The sequence below is a fragment of the Aedes albopictus genome, chromosome 2 (assembly GCF_035046485.1).
Source record: "Aedes albopictus strain Foshan chromosome 2, AalbF5, whole genome shotgun sequence".
Classification (NCBI taxonomy): domain Eukaryota; kingdom Metazoa; phylum Arthropoda; class Insecta; order Diptera; family Culicidae; genus Aedes; species Aedes albopictus.
In genome coordinates, this window is record NC_085137.1 from 229,874,340 (window position 1) to 229,895,048 (window position 20,709).

The 20,709-nt window shown below is 42.5% G+C and overlaps 2 protein-coding genes across 3 annotated transcripts in view; one reads left to right on the forward strand and one right to left on the reverse strand.

The window, feature by feature from the left end:
• Positions 1 to 2,239: 2,239 nt before the first annotated feature.
• Positions 2,240 to 3,125, forward strand: LOC109401354 (lysozyme 2). Its single transcript, XM_019673865.3, has 2 exons — positions 2,240 to 2,484; positions 2,561 to 3,125. The coding sequence occupies exons 1-2, from the start codon at positions 2,341 to 2,343 to the stop codon at positions 2,888 to 2,890; spliced, it is 474 nt and encodes a 157-aa protein (XP_019529410.2). The 5' UTR covers positions 2,240 to 2,340; the 3' UTR covers positions 2,891 to 3,125.
• Positions 3,126 to 13,191: 10,066 nt separating this feature from the next.
• The window catches only part of LOC109412369 (uncharacterized), an 87,758-nt gene continuing 80,240 nt past the window's right edge, over positions 13,192 to 20,709 (reverse strand). For both annotated transcript variants that reach the window (XM_062851311.1, XM_019686025.3), the window contains exons 2-11: positions 19,499 to 19,720; positions 19,221 to 19,436; positions 19,009 to 19,160; positions 15,378 to 15,515; positions 15,241 to 15,316; positions 14,824 to 15,156; positions 14,565 to 14,759; positions 13,843 to 14,207; positions 13,719 to 13,782; positions 13,192 to 13,647 (exon numbers count right to left, since the gene is read on the reverse strand). In XM_062851311.1, coding sequence (XP_062707295.1) covers positions 13,408 to 13,647; positions 13,719 to 13,782; positions 13,843 to 14,207; positions 14,565 to 14,759; positions 14,824 to 15,156; positions 15,241 to 15,316; positions 15,378 to 15,515; positions 19,009 to 19,160; positions 19,221 to 19,436; positions 19,499 to 19,573 — 1,854 coding nt within the window. In that variant the 5' untranslated portion in view covers positions 19,574 to 19,720 and the 3' untranslated portion in view covers positions 13,192 to 13,407. The remainder of the gene's footprint in view (positions 13,648 to 13,718; positions 13,783 to 13,842; positions 14,208 to 14,564; positions 14,760 to 14,823; positions 15,157 to 15,240; positions 15,317 to 15,377; positions 15,516 to 19,008; positions 19,161 to 19,220; positions 19,437 to 19,498; positions 19,721 to 20,709) is intronic.

Consider the following 20,709-nt stretch of genomic DNA (forward strand, 5'->3'; position numbering starts at 1 on the left):
AGTACCTGTACAAGATTCTCGGAAGTTACTTTCAGAATCGTGTACTAGTCTACGACACGGAGGTGGGTCGGAAGTGCTTTCACATAACCTCAGGAGTCCCGCAAGGTTCCATCCTGGGTCCGGTGTTATGGAATGTCATGTACGACGAGGTGTTGAGGTTAGAGTATCCAGTGGGAGTGGTGATTGTCGGATTTGCCGACGACATTACGCTCGAAGTCTACGGTGAAACGATCGAGGAGGTAAAGTTGACTACCAACCACTCGATCAAGGTTGTGGAGGCGTGGATGCGGTCCAGGAAACTGGAGCTGGCTCACCACAAGACAGAGGTGACGGTTGTTAACAACCTGAAGTCGGAGCAGCAGACGGATATCAGTGTAGGAGACTGTACTATCCTGTCAAAGCGCTCCGTCAAACACTTGGGCGTGATGATCGACGATAAGCTTACCTTCGGTAGCCACGTTGATTATGCCTGTAAAAGAGCCTCCACAGCTATTGCGGCACTGTCCCGGATGATGTCCAATAGCTCTGCGGTGTACGCCAGTAAGCGCAAGCTTCTGGCTAGTGTTGCTACATCCATACTTAGGTATGGCGGCCCGGCGTGGGGCACCGCGCTAAGTACTAAATGCTACCGACGGAAGCTGGAAAGTACTTACAGGCTTATGTGCCTGAGGGTTGCGAGCGCGTACCGTACCGTGTCACACGACGCTCTCTGCGTCATTACTGGTATGGTGCCTATCAGCATTCTTATCAGTGAGGACATGGAGTGCTTCGAAATGCGCGGCACAAGAGGCATACGCAGGACTGTCAGGATGGCCTCTATGGTCAAATGGCAGCGCGCGTGGGACAGTTCCACCAAAGGAAGGTGGACCTATAGGTTGATACCGAGGGTAGATAGTTGGATTAATAGGCGCCATGGGGAAGTCACATTCCACCTGACACAGGTCCTTACAGGTCATGGTTGCTTCCGACAGTATCTACACCGTTTCGGGCATGCGGATTCTCCCGAATGCCCAGTGTGCAATGGTTTAGAGGAAACGGCGGAACACGTTTTGTTCGTGTGCCCGCGTTTTCGCACAATGCGTGACCGCATGCTTGCCACATGCGGGGAGGACACAACTCCGGACAACTTGGTCCAGAGGATGTGTAGGGATGAGTTTGGCTGGAACGCCGTTTCAACGGCTATTACCCACATCGTCTGGGAGCTACAGAGGAGGTGGCGCGTGGACTCGGAGAATGGCTAGTCCAGATGCAGTACAAGAGGTGGTCCAGGGGTTCGGAGACGGCTTCGTAGGTCATACCGGTGCCCTGCGGTCGAGATCGACCCTTACAACGATTAAGTGGCCGCGGAGAGGAAGTCTCGGTAGTGGTGCTGTCGTGGCGTCGGTCTACTGGGTTGGATCCGAGCCCGCGGTTGGAAAGGGGTCCCCGGCAAGGGTCGGGGTAGGGGAGATCCTGCTGTCTGCAACCTACGGGTGCATCTGATAGGGCCTGAAGGGTAGTGATACCCTTCCTTACGGGCAGGTCAGATCGGGTTGCACGTGGGCATCAGTTCTTGATGTCCGCTCAGCAGTAGGGCGCGGGCGGGGTTGACCCTGCCCGCCTTCCGAGGACAAAGGGAGTGGCGAGGACCACTCGGGAAACTGGCTAAGCGCCAGCATGCTACCGTGATGGACTCTCCAAAGCGAGTCATCGATGTTCGTTGCTGCAGGCTACGCAGCTAACCTTGTGGGTGCGATGTGCACTAGCCCCTCTCTGAAGCAATACCTTCTTGGTGGTTCCGGAGAGACGTAGAGTTTGGCGACCTTAGGAATGGTTTAGTGGGTACGAGGAGAGAGTAGTCCTGGATTTTACTTTTGTTGTAGAAGACGGCCTGTCAGACCTACACTACCCTAACCTTCTGTTAGGGTGTCTGTTGAGCCGATTATCCCCCTATGGTTTAGAAGGAAAAAAAAAAAGACTTGGCATTTTTCGAAATTTTTGATTTTCATATAAGTGTGGGCCACCTTAGTGAACATGCAAACACCATTTTTATTTATATAGAAGATATGTGGATATTCGGAATGTCCATGTTATCAAAACTTTTATCTGATCCTCATCACATGTGATAACGAATGCTCCAAATTATTATATTTCCAATTATTTAACAGTAATAGTCAATTACATATGCTCTGTATCATATAGAAGGCGGTAATGAATACTGTTAATATGAATCGTGATAAGGATCGGCGTTATATATTTTAATCAAAACTATTCATTCCAATACTATGTACAACATTCACTGAACTTGCTCTGTTTCGTTAGTTTCATTCTCAAGCCTTCCAGTTGTGGTGCGATCTCAAAATGTTGCTCCGTAAACTATTTCTGCTCATTGGTTTTGCCTCTGCCATTCACGGTATCTATCTATCAAACCTTAATTCAACCTGCTTCCGATGCCTTTGTGAATCATCGACCGGCTGCAGTAATCGGCTTCGCTGCGACCAAGGGGTAAGTAGCAATATGTAGTGTGCCATCTTATCAAAGCTACGAACAAAATAATCTCGGTTGACCCCCCAACCCCCAGTACTGTGGACCGTTCTCTATTTCGCGTGCCTACTGGATTGACGCCGGGAAGGTGGTGAAAGCCCAGGATGACCCGAATCGCTGGGGTTCGTACGAGGAGTGCGCCAACAATTACGACTGTGCCACCGACATCATTACGCAATATATGGAGAAGTACGGGAAAGATTGCAACAACGATGGGTTGGTGGATTGCGTTGATTATGCAATGTTGCACATAAATGGAGGACCAACATGCCATTTGCCGCTGAATTTGGACTTTAGTCGAAAGTTCAGCAGCTGCTTGCTGCAAAGCCGACGGTTGCGGGTAACAAATGGTGCGAGGAGTGGTTGAGTGCAATGCAGGATTTTGTTTTAAATGGACGGTTCTGTTTTTGCAAGGGGGCTATTGGTTCAAATTTCTAAATGCCATGTTAAAAATAATTTCATTTTTCTTAGCACATTTTACAAACTTAAGTTTTTTTTTCACGTTGTCGTGTATAATAGTCGAATGACCTGCAGCATCAAGATAATAAAAATATACGTAGCTTTTTGGTGTCAAAATATGCTGTGCAAAACTTCGCATGTAGTCATTCGGATTTTCCATGAAATGAGAAACCCATGAGATGAATGACAGTCTATTGTCAATTGACAGCTTTAAATCTTTCTATCATGTTTCAAGCCGGCAAAACGAATGGGATTTTGAGTAGAAGAACACAGTGTGTGGTATTGCTAACAGCTACATCATAGAACCTGGCAAAACATGGAATGATAAACAAAAGCAGAAGCAGTAGACCCGCTTCTTTCGGTAGCAATATCGCCGCATGCAAGAAACGGAATGTGAAGAAATGGAGCTGACCTATCGTTCTCAAGAAACACGAAAATCCTTCCAGAAGATCAACGCATCTCGCAGTGAAATATGCAGTGTGCATGTATAAGGACAGGGAAATCTTGATAGACGGATAGTTCTTCACGGCTTTGATAGTTTATAAGTGTTAAATATTCAAAGATGATCTTCTTAAACTTTCGATAACATGGTCCCCGGGTTACTGATAGGTACCAGAAACATCGCAAACATCCCTTTCCAGCTCTCCTACAGCAGCATCAGTCAGCTTTGGCTTGCAGACCTCGGGGTGTTAGCCTGACTAAAGACTACGATTCGTACACATTTCAAGATTTTTGCATGAACAAAACTCTACAAGGCACAGTGGACCATCTACTAAATCAAAACTGATTAAAATTATTTGGACATATTTTCGCAACCCAAATGGATCCCAGATTAGTAATAAAACGTATTTCATAGTTTTCAATGAATTTTATAACAACAAATTCACCTAGCAGTGAGAAAGCACAATCTAACCGACTTCATCAATATTATTTTTAAAATAATACAATCATTCCATAGAAAATCGATACCATGTGTCTCCGACTGTCATGTTACTAGGTGGTTTTGTAGTTTATCGATAATAATTAGACCCGCATTTTTTATTTCGTCATTAGGGTGACCAATTTTATGATTGTAAAAAATCATGATATTCCAAAACAGTTAAGAAAACACTGCTTTTCGATTTTAAACTTCTTGCTTTGTTTCAAAGCTACTGAATTCTAGTTTTTATCAAAAATACGATGAAGGCTAAATTGTGTTTCTAGGCAATTTTTGTTTTATTCCTGTTCGGGTTTGTCACTGCGACCAGTTTTTAGATCTATTGTGACATTACTCGTATCCTTAGTGTAGTGCATGTCGCATTACTCAATTGCCATTGAGGGGCAATAAAGTATCGCTTTTGATACAGTTTTTGTTTTGTTTCCTTAGAAAACAAAACAAGAGTACTGATATTGGCCATGCATCGGAAACCTAGCATCACCCTTGTTTTACTGCTAAATTCTCCCCAGTAGGAAGTTTGGGATCCGGGTTTTAACATTACCAGCAATATCATTCCAATAATGGAACATGTGTTCAGTAATAAGGATTCTGGTATGTTCCTTGCATACTAGCACTTACCAGTCTTTGAAGAGTTAGTACATACATTGATCCCTAACCCAATTTAATTTCCTTTGCATTGAGTTTAGCCTCGGATGGAGAGGTTTTTAACTACTTGCAAAGTAAAGTTGAGAAAATGATAGTCAAAAGTATTTGGAACAATTGTAGAAAAGAAAGTGGGGTTAAGCTAAATATAAAGAAAGCGTTAAACGGTAAAACAATGAACCGGAGAATAAGAGTGGGTAGGATAAGTTATTATGGGCACATCAAAAGAAGACCACAAAACCATCCACTAAAAAAAGCTTACAGGTTCAAATTAAACAGGAAAAAAGAAGGAAGGCCCAGTTACACGTGGAAAGACTCATTAAATCAAGATTTTAAAAGATATAGAGGTATAAATAGGGATGAATGGAAGTCGCTAGCTAAAGACAAGCTTAAATTGAAGCAAAAAGCAGAATAAATTTACAAACAGGAGGAGAGTGAAATTTAGATGGGGAAGAGGATGACAATTAAAAGGAAAAGGAAAAATAATAACTAAAAGATATAAAGGAGAAAACCGGATAGACCGATGAAGATGAAACAGGATATGAAAGAATTGTAAATAATTTATTTATATATTTGTTTACACATCTAATTATTTATTTATATACTTATTTATTTATTTATTTGATTATTTATTTTTATAGTTATTTATTTATCTATTAAATTGCTCTTGAAAAGTCTATTAAATCAGTTGCGTAGTCACACATTATTGTGATAACCATACGGCTTTTTCTTATTAAGTAGTTCTATCAATTGGATGTCATTTGTTGGACTATTTTTATAGTTAGCAATTACAGGCGCGTTTTCGGTCATCGGGTTACTTATAAAACAACGGTTTTAATTAGAGCCGACGTTTCGAGCGTTTATTCACTCATCTTCAGGGCAAACTACAATTTACATACAAAGTTTGAGTAGTTTGTAGCCGCTGCTGGGCGATCCTGCATAAAACGCGTGGCTTATGCGCCACTCCTAGAAAGGAGACCACGAGCCCAATTTTAAATTGCCCGGATGAGACTCCCAAAGGGCGAGTCCATTTGAAATTTCCTGAATAGGATTTACGGATCGATCCAGCTGGCTACGATCTAAAACGTCCAAACGGGACCACCCTATTATCGCAACATAACCACACAGTCACGACGACACTCAGAGAACGGTGAGAGACCACCCGTACCCTTACAAATCTCACTAGTGAGAAGTTCTCATCATTGGCGAACTCTCTCTTCTCGCCACCAGATCCCTCACTGAGCTGGAAGACACTCATAAAACAACCCAATCAAACTCAACATATGGAGGACGGGACACGAAACTACCAAAAACCGCGCAGTGATGTGAAATACAATTAAACGATCAAATTGCTAGGAAAGAACATGTTGACACATTTATTCAGGGACGGATACGAAATATATTCACTTTACAACTAGAATAACATACATGTTTATTGGCTACAACTCGAGTTGGAAATCATTCTGTGTGTTTGTGTTCGTTCTACTTCTACACTTCCTAGCTGGTGTGCGATTCCCTAGCTCATGCTTCTCTATCTAACTGTGCTCAGTGCTCTCATTCGTGACGTCACATGGAATCGAAGCTCGACTGCGTCGATGTCTGCGCTCCGGGTGTTCGACTTTTCTGCAGTGGTGGCAAGACGGCTCACGCACGCATTTTCACGGAACCGGAGGCTCCCAAGACGTTGTCGGAAGGAATTCCGATCTCCGAAAAGATGTTGGTTGGCTTTAGCAGCACTTCTTCAGTCTTTGACTGGTACAAAAAAATCCTCCGCGGCGCCCTCAGCGGACGCCGCACTCCGCAAAAAAAAGAAATTGGTTGACTCACCGATCGGTACAGCTTACTACTTGGTAGTCGATGACCTGTAGGCCGGGTCGTTGCTCTCACCACCGCGCCGGTTTGGTTGATTGATGGCGGCGTTCGTTGATCGGCTCGTCTTCGCAATGGCGGTTGACTTACGCTTCACTAAAGCGCTTCCTGGGCTATTGACAGCGCCCGCTAGTCAATAGGCGAACTAGCTGGTGGAAGACCTCGTCCACCTGAAGGTCCCCGGGCCTTCTCGGACCGATATGGTAACGGATCCGTCCGCTTCCGGCCGTATGACGGATGCCGGGTATTTCTCGTCCGTCGGGGAAGAAGTGGTTGCGCTTGGATGCGAAGAACTGCGGATTGGAAAAACTGGTGGGGTATCGAACATGAGCACTGGCACCAGAGCACATTCACAGCATATATTCTTACCTCGCTTCTGAGCTAACTAAGAACTTCAAATCGCACACAATTTCTAACGCACACCGATTAGCCTACTGTAGAACGAAACAACTATTTAATCATCTAACTTTATTAAACATCACTTTAAAAAGACCTACTATTGGCACACGAAAACTAAGTAACAAACGCGGACACTTCCAATTCCTTAAACGATCACGGACGAAATGATCGAGTCTTTGAAGCCTCAGATAAGGGAAAGTGTATCTCGGACGCACCCGGAAGTACGTCATTTCCCGAAACCCTTCGTGTACTTTCGTGACTACACAGCTACGTTGGATAACTTGAACGATAGCCGTGCTGCCTTCTCTTTCCCACCTTATCAAGAAAACAAATGGCCTCGACCCAAGGAAGCGTTTGCACCTCATTAAGTGCTCGTTTGCCTACTATAAGGGACTAAATACAATTCGAATTCATTAAAGGGAATTCTTTTTTTCTTACAATCTATTTCAATTCAATTATTAACATGCTATATTTACAAAATTTATTTACAAAACTCCTGCCTGCTACAAGTTGTAGTTTGTCCTGAAGATGAGTGAATAAACGCTCGAAACGTCGGCTATAATTAAAACCGTTGTTTTATAAGTAACCCGATGACCGAAAACGCGTCTGTAACACTAGTTTACAGCATTTTTGAACTCGGTAAGCTGATGATCATTTTTGGTGTAGAATCATGCCCTGAGTTCGAAATCGCGAAGGAAAAAAAATACAGTAGAGCGGAAATTTTTTCGACTTTCCATACAAGGTTGATGATTTGAAATCTATTTTTGTTCTATTTTTAAGCAACGTCGCTCACTTCACACACCTCATTCTCCGTAATCAATGCTCCGATTGAGCTGAATTTTTTACTGTAACTCGCCTACATATGATATGTCAAATAAACGTCGAGAAAGAATTTTTAAGCTGTTTTTTTCTTATTGAAAAAAAATACATTTCTTCAAAAAAATTAGGGAATTTTGCTAAAATTTAAGAAGATCGTCCCTAAAACTCGCCAATATCTTGAATTTCATCAATCTGACGCAAAACCTGTATTCAGATGACCGAATGGTATTGTATTCAGCTTTTAATTTATGGAAAAAGATTTAAAATTGGTTGAACAAAACGCAATATATTTGAATTTGAGTAAATTACATATTTTGAGAAGTTGTAAAACTCGATATTGAGCTAAAACTCAAAAACTGTTAAATTTTAAACTTTAAATTTTTTGAAGGTCGGTTTCGAAATCAGCACTAAATTGTGCTTCAAAAATTTTGGTCGTTGACAGAAGTTCACGACTTTCGTTTTTTTTTGTAAACTTGTGTAATTGCTAATTACCATCCAAACGGTCGTTATTCCATCACTATTTTTATAGGTAAAATAAGTTTTTTGACGAAAAAAATGCATGCTCTCTTGATAATTGTAACTGTTTGTTTGCAGTATAGGACAAATATTGAAATATTGAAATATATTGAAAATAAATGTTGCAGATGTAAAAGTATTTTAACAGTTATAGGCAAAATTCACTAGAATTCGGTAAGCTGAAAGATAAATGGTAAAATAAATAAAATAAACATGAACAAAAATAAGCTGGGAATTGGGTAGGATTGGAAGAACGAGCAGATTATGTAGAAACTTCAAAAGGTTAAAGTGGTTACAAAGGTAAATAATAGCATATTGCAGGATGATAATAAAAATAAATACACGATTAAGGAACACTGTAGATAATGCTTAGCACTGCAAACTGGGACTTGAAAACAAATCACATTTATAGAAAGAGTGCTAGAAAATTGAATGATGGAGGAGATAAGAAGAGATATTAAGTGTATTCCACAAGTTGAATAAAAGGATCCAATTCTACAAGATGTGCGAAGTGGACATGATGAGTGGTAGACATGATGGTAAGGTAAGATAGTTAACAACAATTCACAAAATTCAATCAATAAGGGGGGACAGGGAGGGTGTTAAGCTTATTGCAGATTGGATGAGGTAGTCGTGGTAACCAGGCCCAATTCACGGAGATAATCGCCCTATGATCAATATTTTTGGATATTGAATATAGTTGATGATGTCTTCCAACATTCTGCGATAAGTTTGACGCACCCTTTTAGTTACAAACCACCAGACGGAAATCTTAATATGAATTGCGGGGTGTTGGATGCTGGGATAGGAACATTTTGTTGGAAGGAGTTTCTCTGCCCTTGAAGTGGATTGCGCATTTGTCAAAGTACTAGACGATACTAGATTTCGGTTTGGTAGATCTTTGACCGCAACGCAACCCAAAAAGGAGACCTACCCACGCTACGGGCTTCGTTAAAGATCGAGCATATTTTAAGCCCCCTCAACCATTCATCCCTCAGCACGGGTCGCCTGACACCTTGGATTGGGGTTCCCTGTTTGGTGGACTTTTACCCCCGGAACAGGTGGCCCGTAGTGCTATTCTAAGCCGGCAGTCATACGGATATTCTAGGCAAATAATAGCATATAATAATATAATTATCATGATATTTTTTAAAAGTGTTGCACTTTTTTAAACTGGACACATCCGGAAGGTTTTCTTTCTCTAGGAATTCTATTCTATTTCTATTTGGAAGAATTTTTTTATACACTAAAAGAAGATTTCCCGGAAATAGCCGGGAAATCAACTTATTTTATTTTGAATTTACGGTAAAGGATTCCATCAAATATTTTTTCATCATTTGTCATATATTGTATGGCAAACTTAACGTCAATTTGTTTGGGTTTTTAATGAACAGAATAAAAACACTAACCTTCTTTAACAAACTGCATCGTTGAATTGGTTGAAAATCAATTTTATTCACTTGCACACGCTGTGAGTGTATCATATCAAAGAAAACGGCTAAAATTCAGCTTCACTAAACCAGAGAATTTGTTATAGAGATGCGCGAAGACTAAAACCAAAGGTTCCATTCCAATGAGCCATTTTACGAGACGTTTCGGATCAGCTGATCGCTCATTTCATGAATGAAAATTTGACAGGAGGTTGCGCCCGAGCCCGTGAGTGTTATTATCAATATCAACACTGTTGTCGTTTCGTAAAATAGACTATTGAACCGCCAAAAGCGGTCACAATAGTCCATTTTACGAGCCGATTTTATGAATGAATTTTGACAGGAGGTAGTGTCCAATAACCCGTGAAAACCAATATCATCATCAACATTGTTGTCACTTCGTAAAATGGCTCATCGAGCATTTTCAAGGAAATAGAACAGCATGGAAAACAAAGCGCAACATGGAAAGCACATGAAAGTGTGTTAGTGCAAAGCATGACGTCACTTATTTGCTTGACTCTTATGGACAGATCAGACTAACACGCACGCGAAAATATAATTTTGTTTACCGCAAAAATGGATGGTTGTTGGGCGTGATGTAAATAAACATAATCAAAATCCTCTTTGCGCTTCTCTATAACAAATTCTCTGCACTAAACCTCTTCTGATAAGCGTAAACAAAACATTCGGACACTGATTAGCTGTCAAACGATTACATGAAAACTACATTGGACCAAAACACAACGGAAAACCCAATTGATTCATTTTGACTTTTTCCACTTATGACCAGGTTTCTATATGGTTTACTCCAATGTGCGAGGGGAGAGGGGGTTTGAGATGCCCAGATGTGGTTATGAATAGCAAGGAAGAATCCATAAATGGCGATGCATTTTTATCAATTGTTCACATTTCACCAATTCCAATACATGACCACATGACACGTTGCAATGTGTTGAAGAATTTCATGTACACCCCCTTCCTCCACTGAGTAATCCTCACAGGAACATAATCTGTATGAATTCAGTATTAGGAAAAATCCCGGGAGGGATTCCAGGAGGTTTCCAGGAAGAAACCCCGGAAGAAATCCCTGAAGTAATTTATAAAAAAATACAGGAGTAATCCCTGAAAGAATCTCTGAGAAAATCCCAGAAGAAAGACCAGGAGAAACCTGGGAATATGTCCTGAGAAGAATCCATCATGAAATCTCGTAAGGATTTCAGGAGCAATCAATAAAAGAATCTCAGAAGGCTTCCCTGAAAGAATCTCGGAAGAAACCTTTAATGGAAATCCGTGAAGAATCAATGAAGAAATCTTAATAGGAATCCCTAAATGAATACATATTGGGTACCTGAAAGAATGCTGGAAGGAGTTCTGTGAGAAATCCCACAAGAAATTCCGGGAGATATCAATAACGAAAAAAAAATCAGGAAACCCGAGAGAAACCCTTAAGGAAATTCCGAGTAGAATCCTTAAAAGAATCCCGGGAGGACTTTATGAAGGAATCCTGCGAAGAATTACCTGAAAAAATCCTTTGAAATACGTGAGTAATCCCTAAAAAAACTCGAATGGAGTCCATTTGAATATTCTAAGGGAAATCTTGAGAAAATCCAGGGAGAGATCTCTGAAAGAAACCACTGAAGAGGAGAAATATCTGTAAGCATCATTGCAGGAATTCCTGGAGGAATCCGAAGAAAAAATATCGTAGGAATCCTGGAAGGAATCTCTGGAGAAACTGCGGGTGGAATTGCAGGAGAAATCGCGGAAGGAATCACGAGAGCAAATCCTGAAAGAATCCCGAGAAAAGTTCCCGCAAGGGTTCCGGTAAGAGTCTCAGAAGGAAATATGGAGCCGGTGGAATTGATTATGATTAAGTCCCGGAATGAATTCCGGAATTAATCTTTAGAAAAATTCTTGGAGGTATACCGGTAGAAATCCCAAATGGAAGTTGGAAAATGAAGAAAAGCCGGAAAAATTCTCTGAAGGAACTCCAGAAGGAACCAATTAAGGAATTTCGAAATCAACTGCCGAAAAACTTTTGCATGAGTCCTAGACAAAATCTTAAAGAAAATCCGGGAAAGAATAATGAATGAATTTTGAAAAGAATCCTGGGGGTAAACATTAAAGGAATTACGGGAAAAAATGACGAAGGAAATCCATAAAAGAATCTCGGAAGAAATCTCTGAAAAAAAATCAGCGAGGAATTCCTGATGGAAACTCAGGAGAAATTTCTACGGAAATTCCAAGAGAAACCCCCGAGAGAATCAAATAAAGAATCTATGAAGGAATCTCGAATAATAATCTTCGGAGGACACCATGGGAGAATCCTTAAAATAATTCCCATATGAATTTTGATGAGAATCCCTTAAAAAACCGGTAAACATACATAACTGAATCCCGGAAGGTATCAATGAAGAAATTTTGGGACGAAATCCAGGAAGAATCCTGGAGGTATCTCTGATGTGAAGTGACCAGATGACCAGAGCTCCAACGCGGGACATAAATATGGAAAGATATAAAAATAAAAAAGCTTCTGCCCTTTGGTTTGGGGAGCCTAAAATGACTAAATGGCTCGACGTTTCGGATCAGCTGATCGCTCGTATCATGAATAAATAGCCTTGGTGAGTGTCAATATCAATATCAACTCTCTTGTCGTTTCGTAAAAAATACTATGCTTGTTTGGATTTGTTCAAACGTAGGACATTTTCACGATTTAAGAAGAACGCGAGACATTTCGCAGGACATCATTTGTCGCGGGAGAATAGGCCAAAACGCGGGATTGTCCCGCGAAACGCGGGACGTCTGGTCACTTTCCTCTGATGGAATAGTACGTGACAGTACCTGAAAGTATTTCCGGAAGAAATCCACGAAGGAATCCCGGTAGCAATTAGTGAAGAAATCCCGGGAGGAATTCCTGAAATAATGACAGGAAGAGAGACCAATGGCATCAGTAGACATTTTAGTGATCTGCTTGAAATCTCAAAATTGTGGGTCCTATTTTCCATATTTACTAGCTTATTCTCACAGCTATGCGTTTTCGGTCATATTTTTTGTTCTTCAATGCTTCTCATATTGGTTTCAATCGAAGGAATTCCCAGAATCATCAGTTTAGTTCAATTATGCACAGTTAAAATTTATTGAAATTTGATTTTTTTTACGTGTTCCAAGATATTCGACAATTCACAGCGATACACCAAAATATGAACAAATTTTGTTTCAGAAAGGCTGATGCTTTTTCAAAATGTAAACTTTTTGTCCTAGAGATTCATATTCTCGCTCTGGGTTTCGTGGCATGACAAAACCATATCTGTTATATTGGCTAATGTGCGCAAAAATGTGTGAATCCTGCTTTTTGTTCCAAAACAAACACCTTCTATCCCACTAACCCACTTCATGAATAGTTGGTGAAACAGTACAGTTTACTTTTGATGACAGAGGACTAGGTTGTGGTCTAAATTGAAAAGGAAGCACTGACATTTGCATTACTATTGTATTGTTTGTACCTAATATCTACAAAATTTGAAGTGGTTGATATGCTGGGTGGATATGGGTCACACATATTGAACATTTCGGATTAAATCATGAGCAAGTCTCGAAAAATATTTTCGCTAACTTGTACTTTATTCGGAAAGCATGACAATTAATTTAATTAGTTGCTTTCATTTCGGCTTCAAACTTATTGATTCTAACGAAACACATCTTCATGAACTAATACAAAAAAAAAACAGTAAACAGTGAGTAAAATACTATACCGATATATTTTTACAACGCGAGGACGAGTCTTGCTGTTTAAGATTCGCATTTGAGCATTCCGCATCACTTGTGGATGGGATCGACTGCCGGGGTGACGGTGAATTTGTTCTTGTGCTTCTGACTGTGCCGATTGGACGGGCCCTCGCCGGCTCCCCCGTGGGCTGCGGATGCAACATTTTCCAGAATTTTCGACAGCGGTGCCGAACTGGCTCGGAACGAGTCGGAGAACCGATGGTGCCGTCGGAACCCAATATCCATGGGTTTGGTACGGGTTGTATGCCCTCCCGGTGACAGAGGCTCCCCCTAAATGGAGTGAAGTGGAAAAGATGTTAGGATCATATGTTCTGTGGTGGGGATTAAGAAAGTGGAATTACTTCTGCAGAGGAGAACTTGGGCGGAGACCATGGCTTTGATGAACGTAGGTATGACGATGGGATTCTGTAAGTACACCAGGGTTAGTCACAATGGGTTCCCAGAGGTTTTCAACTTACACCATACTTCATGAATTGGTGAGCCGTGTGGTGACCGGGATAGTGGCTCGTGTTGTCTGCAGTGTTTGCGGACAGACTAAGATAGAGGGCTTCTAGCTCCTGGATCGTGGGCCGATGTTCCCGCGTATTGTGCATGTGTCTCGGGGACCAGGTATTCTGACCAGCGCGACCAATGGTGTTAAGCCACCGTTCGGAGCCCTGCTTATCGGTTTCGCCGTGCGGACGGAAATGAGACAGCTCCTGAAGCAATTGCCTATTCATCGTCATTCCGTCCATGGTGTGCATCGTTTTATTGTAGTCCCGGGCAATCTTGATGTCGTGGTTCCAGAATTGTTTCTGATCCTTCGGAATAATCGGAGCCACTTCTTTGATCTAGAGACAAGGAATAATCCAAACATAGTTTATTTAGCTCAGGACTTTTTCGTACTTAAGATGATTAAGGTTACAACGATGGAGGTACATCTAATCCTCTATTTAAGTAATGGGTCAAAGCTGTGCAGCATACAAATGGAATTTCACATAAAATAGAATAAGTTGATTACTTCAATTGAATTTCAATAGATACAGAGTTGGCTAGGAATTACATATAAAGAGTGTTTTAGTGAAATTTGACGAGAGCAATTAACTTGTTTATGTTCAAAAAAGAAGTTTTAAGAGGATTTCAAAGAAGTTCAACGAGAGGTGAGGGCAAAAAAGTAAAGAGGTAAAAAAGTTTTCAGGAGATGTTACCCAAAGAATAAAGATGCCCATGATGTAAATGCAGCACACGTTCACCAGAGTAAGACAGAAGCTCATACAACCAAGACAGAATAGCTCTACTGATTGAGTGTCCGAGTAGAGGTTCGTTTGTGTCACGGTAGCATAACGTTGGTCCGGTGCCTTTCCGTAGATCGAGCTCAACAGCGAAAGTGACCACAGAATACCCTGAAATGAGAACACCACCATGTTCATTCCCATTTTCTTATGAATTGAATCTAAAATCCCTTACAGCATTAACCGAAGGCGGCAGCAGGGAAGCCGAAATGGCTACACCCACCAGTCCGCCACCGTTTTCGGCGAGAATGGCCACGGCTACGGCAGCCCCCGATGGCAACGCAATGGCTATACCCAGCTTGAGCGAATGAGTCTGACAACGGGCAAGCATTTCGGCCGTTACGCCCTCGCCGAGGCCCCACTTTTCGTCCGTACTGCTGATGATCAGACCGAAGAAGAATCCACTCAACAAAACGAGCCCGATGGCAATTGTTTCGTTTCGAATTCCCAGCATTTGCAGGCTCCTATCTTTGATAACAGTTCCGAACACTGCCGCCAGGATTGGACCCTGGAATGGGAACGAAAGAGATTTGATTTGGGAAACGCTTACAGGGTTAGTATATATCTAGGCGGAGCGCGCAACGAAACTCACCATCAACGGCGACACCAGCATACTGGCAATCAGATTCACGCTGCTATCTTCGATCAGACCAAATGCAGCAATGATACTGTAATTCAATTAGATTCCAAAGTGATCAATTTTCCTATTTATAGAATGCTTATACTCACGCAGCCGTAATCAGCATGGTAACATAATCAAACGTGATTACTGCCCCGTTCTTGACGCTGTCGACGATCGATGCCACGTTGAGTTGCGCACGAGCCGAGGTGAGAAAACTGTTCCAGGCGCTGGCTTTGTTGTTGGCCCTGTAGAACGTGGTTTGAGATGGTGATTAAGTTCAAAATTTGCAGTTGCATTTATATTGTAATAGTAGGTAACTTGTATTTGCAAGATGGATGTCTATAGTTTCTTGCACTAAAGAGTTTTGAAATTCTTGGAGGAATTCCTGAAGCCCTGGAGGAATTCCTGAAGAAATTCCTGGAGGAATTCCGTCAGGAATCCCTTGAGGAATTCCGTCAGGAATCCCTTGAGGAATTCCGTCAGGAATCCCTTGAGGAATTCCGTCAGGAATCCCTTGAGGAATTCCGTCAGGAATCCCTTGAGGAATTCCGTCAGGAATCCCTGGAGGAATTCCGTCAGGAATCCCTGGAGAAATTCCTGAAGGAATCCCTGGAGGAATTCCTGAAGGAATTCGTGGAGAAATTCCTGAAGGAATCCCTGGAGGAATTCCGTCAGGAATCCCTGGAGAAATTCCTGGAGGAATTCCTGAAGCCCTGGAGGAATTCCTGAAGGAATCCCTGGAGGTATTTCTAAAGGAATCCCTGGAGGAATTCCTGAAGAAATCCCTGAAGGAATTCCTGTAGAAATTCCTGGAGGAATTCCGTCAGGAATCCCTTGAGGAATTCCGTTAGGAATCCCTGGAGGAATTCCGTCAGGAATCTCTGGAGAAATTCCTGAAGGAATCCCTGGAGGAATTCCTGAAGGAATTCCTGGAGGAATTCCTGAAGGAATTCCTGGAGGAATTCCTGAAGGAATCCCTGGAGGAATTCCTGAAGGAATCTCTGGAGAAATTCCTGAAGGAATCCCTGGAGAAATTCCTGAAGGAATCCCTGGAGAAATTCCTGAAGGAATCCCTGGAGGAATTCCGTCAGGAATCCCTTGAGGAATTCCGTCAGGAATCCCTGGAGAAATTCCTGAAGGAATCCCTGGAGAAATTCCTGAAGGAATCCCTGGAGAAATTCCTGAAGGAATCCCTGGAGAAATTCCTGAAGGAATCCCGTGAGAAATTCCTGAAGGAATCCCTGGAGAAATTCCTGAAGGAATCCCTGGAGGAATTCCTGAAGGAATCCCTGGAGGAATTCCTGAAGGAATCCCTGGAGGAATTCCTGACGGAATGCCTGGAGGAGTTCCTGAAGGAATTCGTGGAGGAATTCCTGAAGGAATCCCTGGAGGAATTCCTGAAGGAATCCCTGGAGGAATTCCTGAAGGAATCTCTGGAGAAATTCCTGAAGGAATCCCTGGAGAAATTCCTGAAGGAATCCCTGGAGAAATTCCTGAAGGAATCCCTGGAGAAATTCCTGAAGGAATCCCTGGAGGAATTCCTGAAGGAATCCCTGGAGGAATTCCTGATGGAATCCCTGGAGGAATTCCTGAAGAAATCCCTGGAGGAGTTCCTGAATGAACCCCTGTAGGAATTCCTGATGGAACCCCTGTAGGAATTCCTGAAGGAATCCCTTGAGGAATTCCTGTGGGAATCTCCGGAGGAATTCCTGAAGGAATCCCCGGAGGAATTCCTGAAGGAATCCCCGGGGGAATTCCTGAAGGAATCCCTGGAGGAATTTCTGAAAGAATCCCTGGAGGAATTCCTGAAGGAATCCCTGGAGGAATTCCTGAAGAAATCCCTGGAGGAATTCCTGAAGAAATCCCTTGAGGAATTCCTGAAGAAATCCCTGGAGGAATTCCTGAAGAAATCCCTGGATGAATTCTTGAAGAAATCCCTGGAGGAGTTCCTGAAGAAATCCCTGGAGGAATTCCTGAAGAAATCCCTGGAGGAATTCGTGAAGGATTCCCTGGAGGAATTCCCGAAGGACTCCCTGGAGGAATTCCCGAAGGACTCCCTGGAGGAATTCCTGAAGAACTCCCTGGAGGAATTCCTGAAGAAATCCCTGGATGAATTCTTGAAGAAATCCCTGGAGGAATTCCTGAAGAAATCCCTGGAGGAATTCCTGAAGAAATCCCTGGAGGAATTCCTGAAGAAATCCCTGGAGGAATTCCTGAAGAAATCCCTGGAGGAATTCCTGAAGAAATCCCTGGAGGAATTCCTGAAGAAATCCCTGGAGGAATTCCTGAAGGAATCCCTGGAGGAATTCCTGAAGGAATCCCTGGAGGAATTCCTGAAGGAATCCCTGGAGGAATTCCTGAAGGAATCCCTGGAGGAATTCCTGAAGGAATCCCTGGAGGAATTCCTGAAGGAATCCCTGGAGGAATTCCTGAAGGAATCCCTGGAGGAATTCCTGAAGGAATCCCTGGAGGAATTCCTGAAGGAATCCCTGGAGGAATTCCTGAAGGAATCCCTGGAGGAATTCCTGTAGGAATCCCTGGAGGAATTCCTGAAAGAATCCCTGGAGGAATTCCTGAAAAAAATCTTGGAGGAATTCCTGAAAGAATCCCTGGAGGAATTCCTGAAGGAATTCCCTAAGGAATCCCTGGAGGAATTCCTGATGGAATTCCCTAAGGAATCACAGGAGGAATTCCCGAAGAAATCTCTGGAGGAATTCCTGAAGAAATCCCTGGAGGAATTTCTGAAGAAATCCCTGGAGGAATTCCTGAAGAAATCCCTGGAGGAATTCCTGAAGAAATCCCTGGAGGAATTCCTGAAGAAATCCCTGGAGGAATTCCTGAAGAAATCCCTGGAGGAATTCCTGAAGAAATCCCTGGAGGAATTCCTGGAGGACTCCCTGGAGGAATTCCAGAAGGACTCCCTGGAGGAGTTCCTGAAGGACTCCCTGGAGAAATTCCTTAAGGAATCCCTGGAGGAATTCCTGTAGAAATCCATGAAGGAATTCCTGAAGGACTCCCTGGAGGAGTTCTTGAAGCACTTCCTGGAGAAGTTCCTGAAGGAATTCCTGAAAGAATCCCTGGAAGATTTCCTGAAGGAATCCCTGGAGAAATGCCTGAAAGAGTACCTGGAGGAATTCCTGAAGGAATCCCTGGAGGAATTCCTGAAGGAATCCCTGGAGGAATTCCTGAAGGAATCCCTGGAGGAATTCCTGAAGGAATCCCTGGAGGAATTCCTGAAGGAATCCCTGGAGGAATTCCTGAAGGAATCCCTGGAGGAATTCCTGAAGGAATCCCTGGAGGAATTCCTGAAGGAATCCCTGGAGGAATTCCTGATGGAATCCCTGGAGGAATTCCTGAAGGAATCCCTGGAGGAATTCCTGAAGGAATCCCTGGAGGAATTCCTGAAGGAATCCCTGGAGGAATTCCTGAAGGAATCCCTGGAGGAATTCCTGAAGGAATCCCTGGAGGAATTCCTGAAGGAATCCCTGGAGGAATTCCTGAAGGAATCCCTGAAGGAATTCCTGGAGGAATTCCCGAAGAAATTACTACTTGAAACTAATACTTGGAGGAATTCCGGAAGCCCTGTTGGAACTCCTGAAGCCCTGGAGGAATTTCTGAAGCCCTGGAGGAATTTCTTATTCTGGAATTCCTGATGCCCTGGAGGAATTCTTTGAAAAAATACTTAAGAAATTCCTGACGTCAAAATAAATTTCTTTAGATGCACCACATTCTACTTACTGTTTTTCATCCTCCTCATCCTGGAGTTGTTCGGTGAACAGCGTACACGAAGCGATGGAAATCGTTGAACCGTACCGTTCACCGATGCCCCAGGAACACAGCAGATATATCACATCGTCGCACCGGGGACCAGACTCTATGGAAAACGTAATCTGGAACAAAGTTAGCTACCGAGTGGAAACCAAGTGGGATCATCAACAACGGAAACATACCTGGTGGCCGCGACCTTTGTTGGTATCCACCCAGGCAGAAGTTCGTATCTGTTTCTGGCGGAGGATTTCCTTCATCACTACGTCGAGACTAGAATCGGCCGACAGTTGGATCTTTTCCGTTTCCTTCTGAAGCTCTTTGGTTCTTCGGGCCGAGCCCATGATATCTTTGAAGCCTTCCCAGGACTTGCGCAGTGCCGTAGAGCGATCGAATGGGACCTGGCAGAAGTTAAGTGATTACAGCATGAAAAGGATTTAGAATTACGCACATTGCTACTCACTGCTAGTGAATTTCCGGTGGGATTGGAATCACCGTTGGCTTCTTTTTCCTTCTCTTTATCTTTGTCAGGTGCCATCGGCGTTTTTGGAACTTCCACGGCATCAGTATCGCAAACATCGATGAACGGAATTCCGTCGGTGGTTGCTTCCAGCAGGGGTTGCTTTTGCTGTTCCTCTTGAGGGTCCGCCAGATCTAGGAAACTGTTTCGGTGCTCTGCATTTTGCTGCAAAGACAAGATAGGAAAGGATTACACTATAAGCAAGTATTAATTGTAGAAACGATGGATGAATTTACAAACTTATCCCTCCGTGGTAAGCTTTTAGGTCGAGGTAAATTAAAAGTGGAGTAACTCTACGCCAACCTACGTTTCGACATTTGATTTGGGTCTTCTCCAAGAAGGTTATAGGGGTACGGTACAGTTACGCATCAATCGTCAGTTTCATGGCGTATGATTTCGGGCTAATACAGTTTATAATGTTGGTGTATCTGGGGGCCAATTTTAGAAAAAATGCCGTCAGAAATAAACCAGCATTTGGCAATAAAAACACGACTTGTATTAGATTGCTTTCAACAAAGTTTTCTAATATTTAGCGTCAAACCTTCTATACTCAATTCTTCCTTCATTATCGAGTATCGCAATGCTGTATTTTGGTCACCCACAAATTTGATATCGATTAGCAAACCTTGTTATCAACACTATTTATCTTCCGTATGATAAATTACAGGGTGCGGCAGGAAAAAATGCGAAAAGTTCAAGGTACTATTACACGCTAAATATGGGATATATATGACTATTTTTTCATGACAGTGTATCAGTCAATGTCTATATTCTAGCACTGAAAAATAAAAATGAACATATTTGATGTTTAACATGTGATAATGTAGGCCTAATAAGCGGATATCAATAAACTGCGCGCCCAATGGTCATTAAACAAAATGACTATAACAGTAACAAAATTAGCTCAAATTCGATGAACAACCAGACCACACTGATCCAGAGCCATGTAGTTTCACATACCAGATGAAATAAGTACATATATTTGATGATATTGTAGAGAAAATCAAAAATTTGGTTTTATCAGATGCGAAATTTAGCGACCTGTGCGATTTTCTGCGGTTTGAAAATTCTGGTTGTCTTCATCTTCAGGCGCCGCCCTGTAAAGGTTAGTGACCAAAATGGGAAATTTTTTAATTAACTTTTCAGAAAACTAG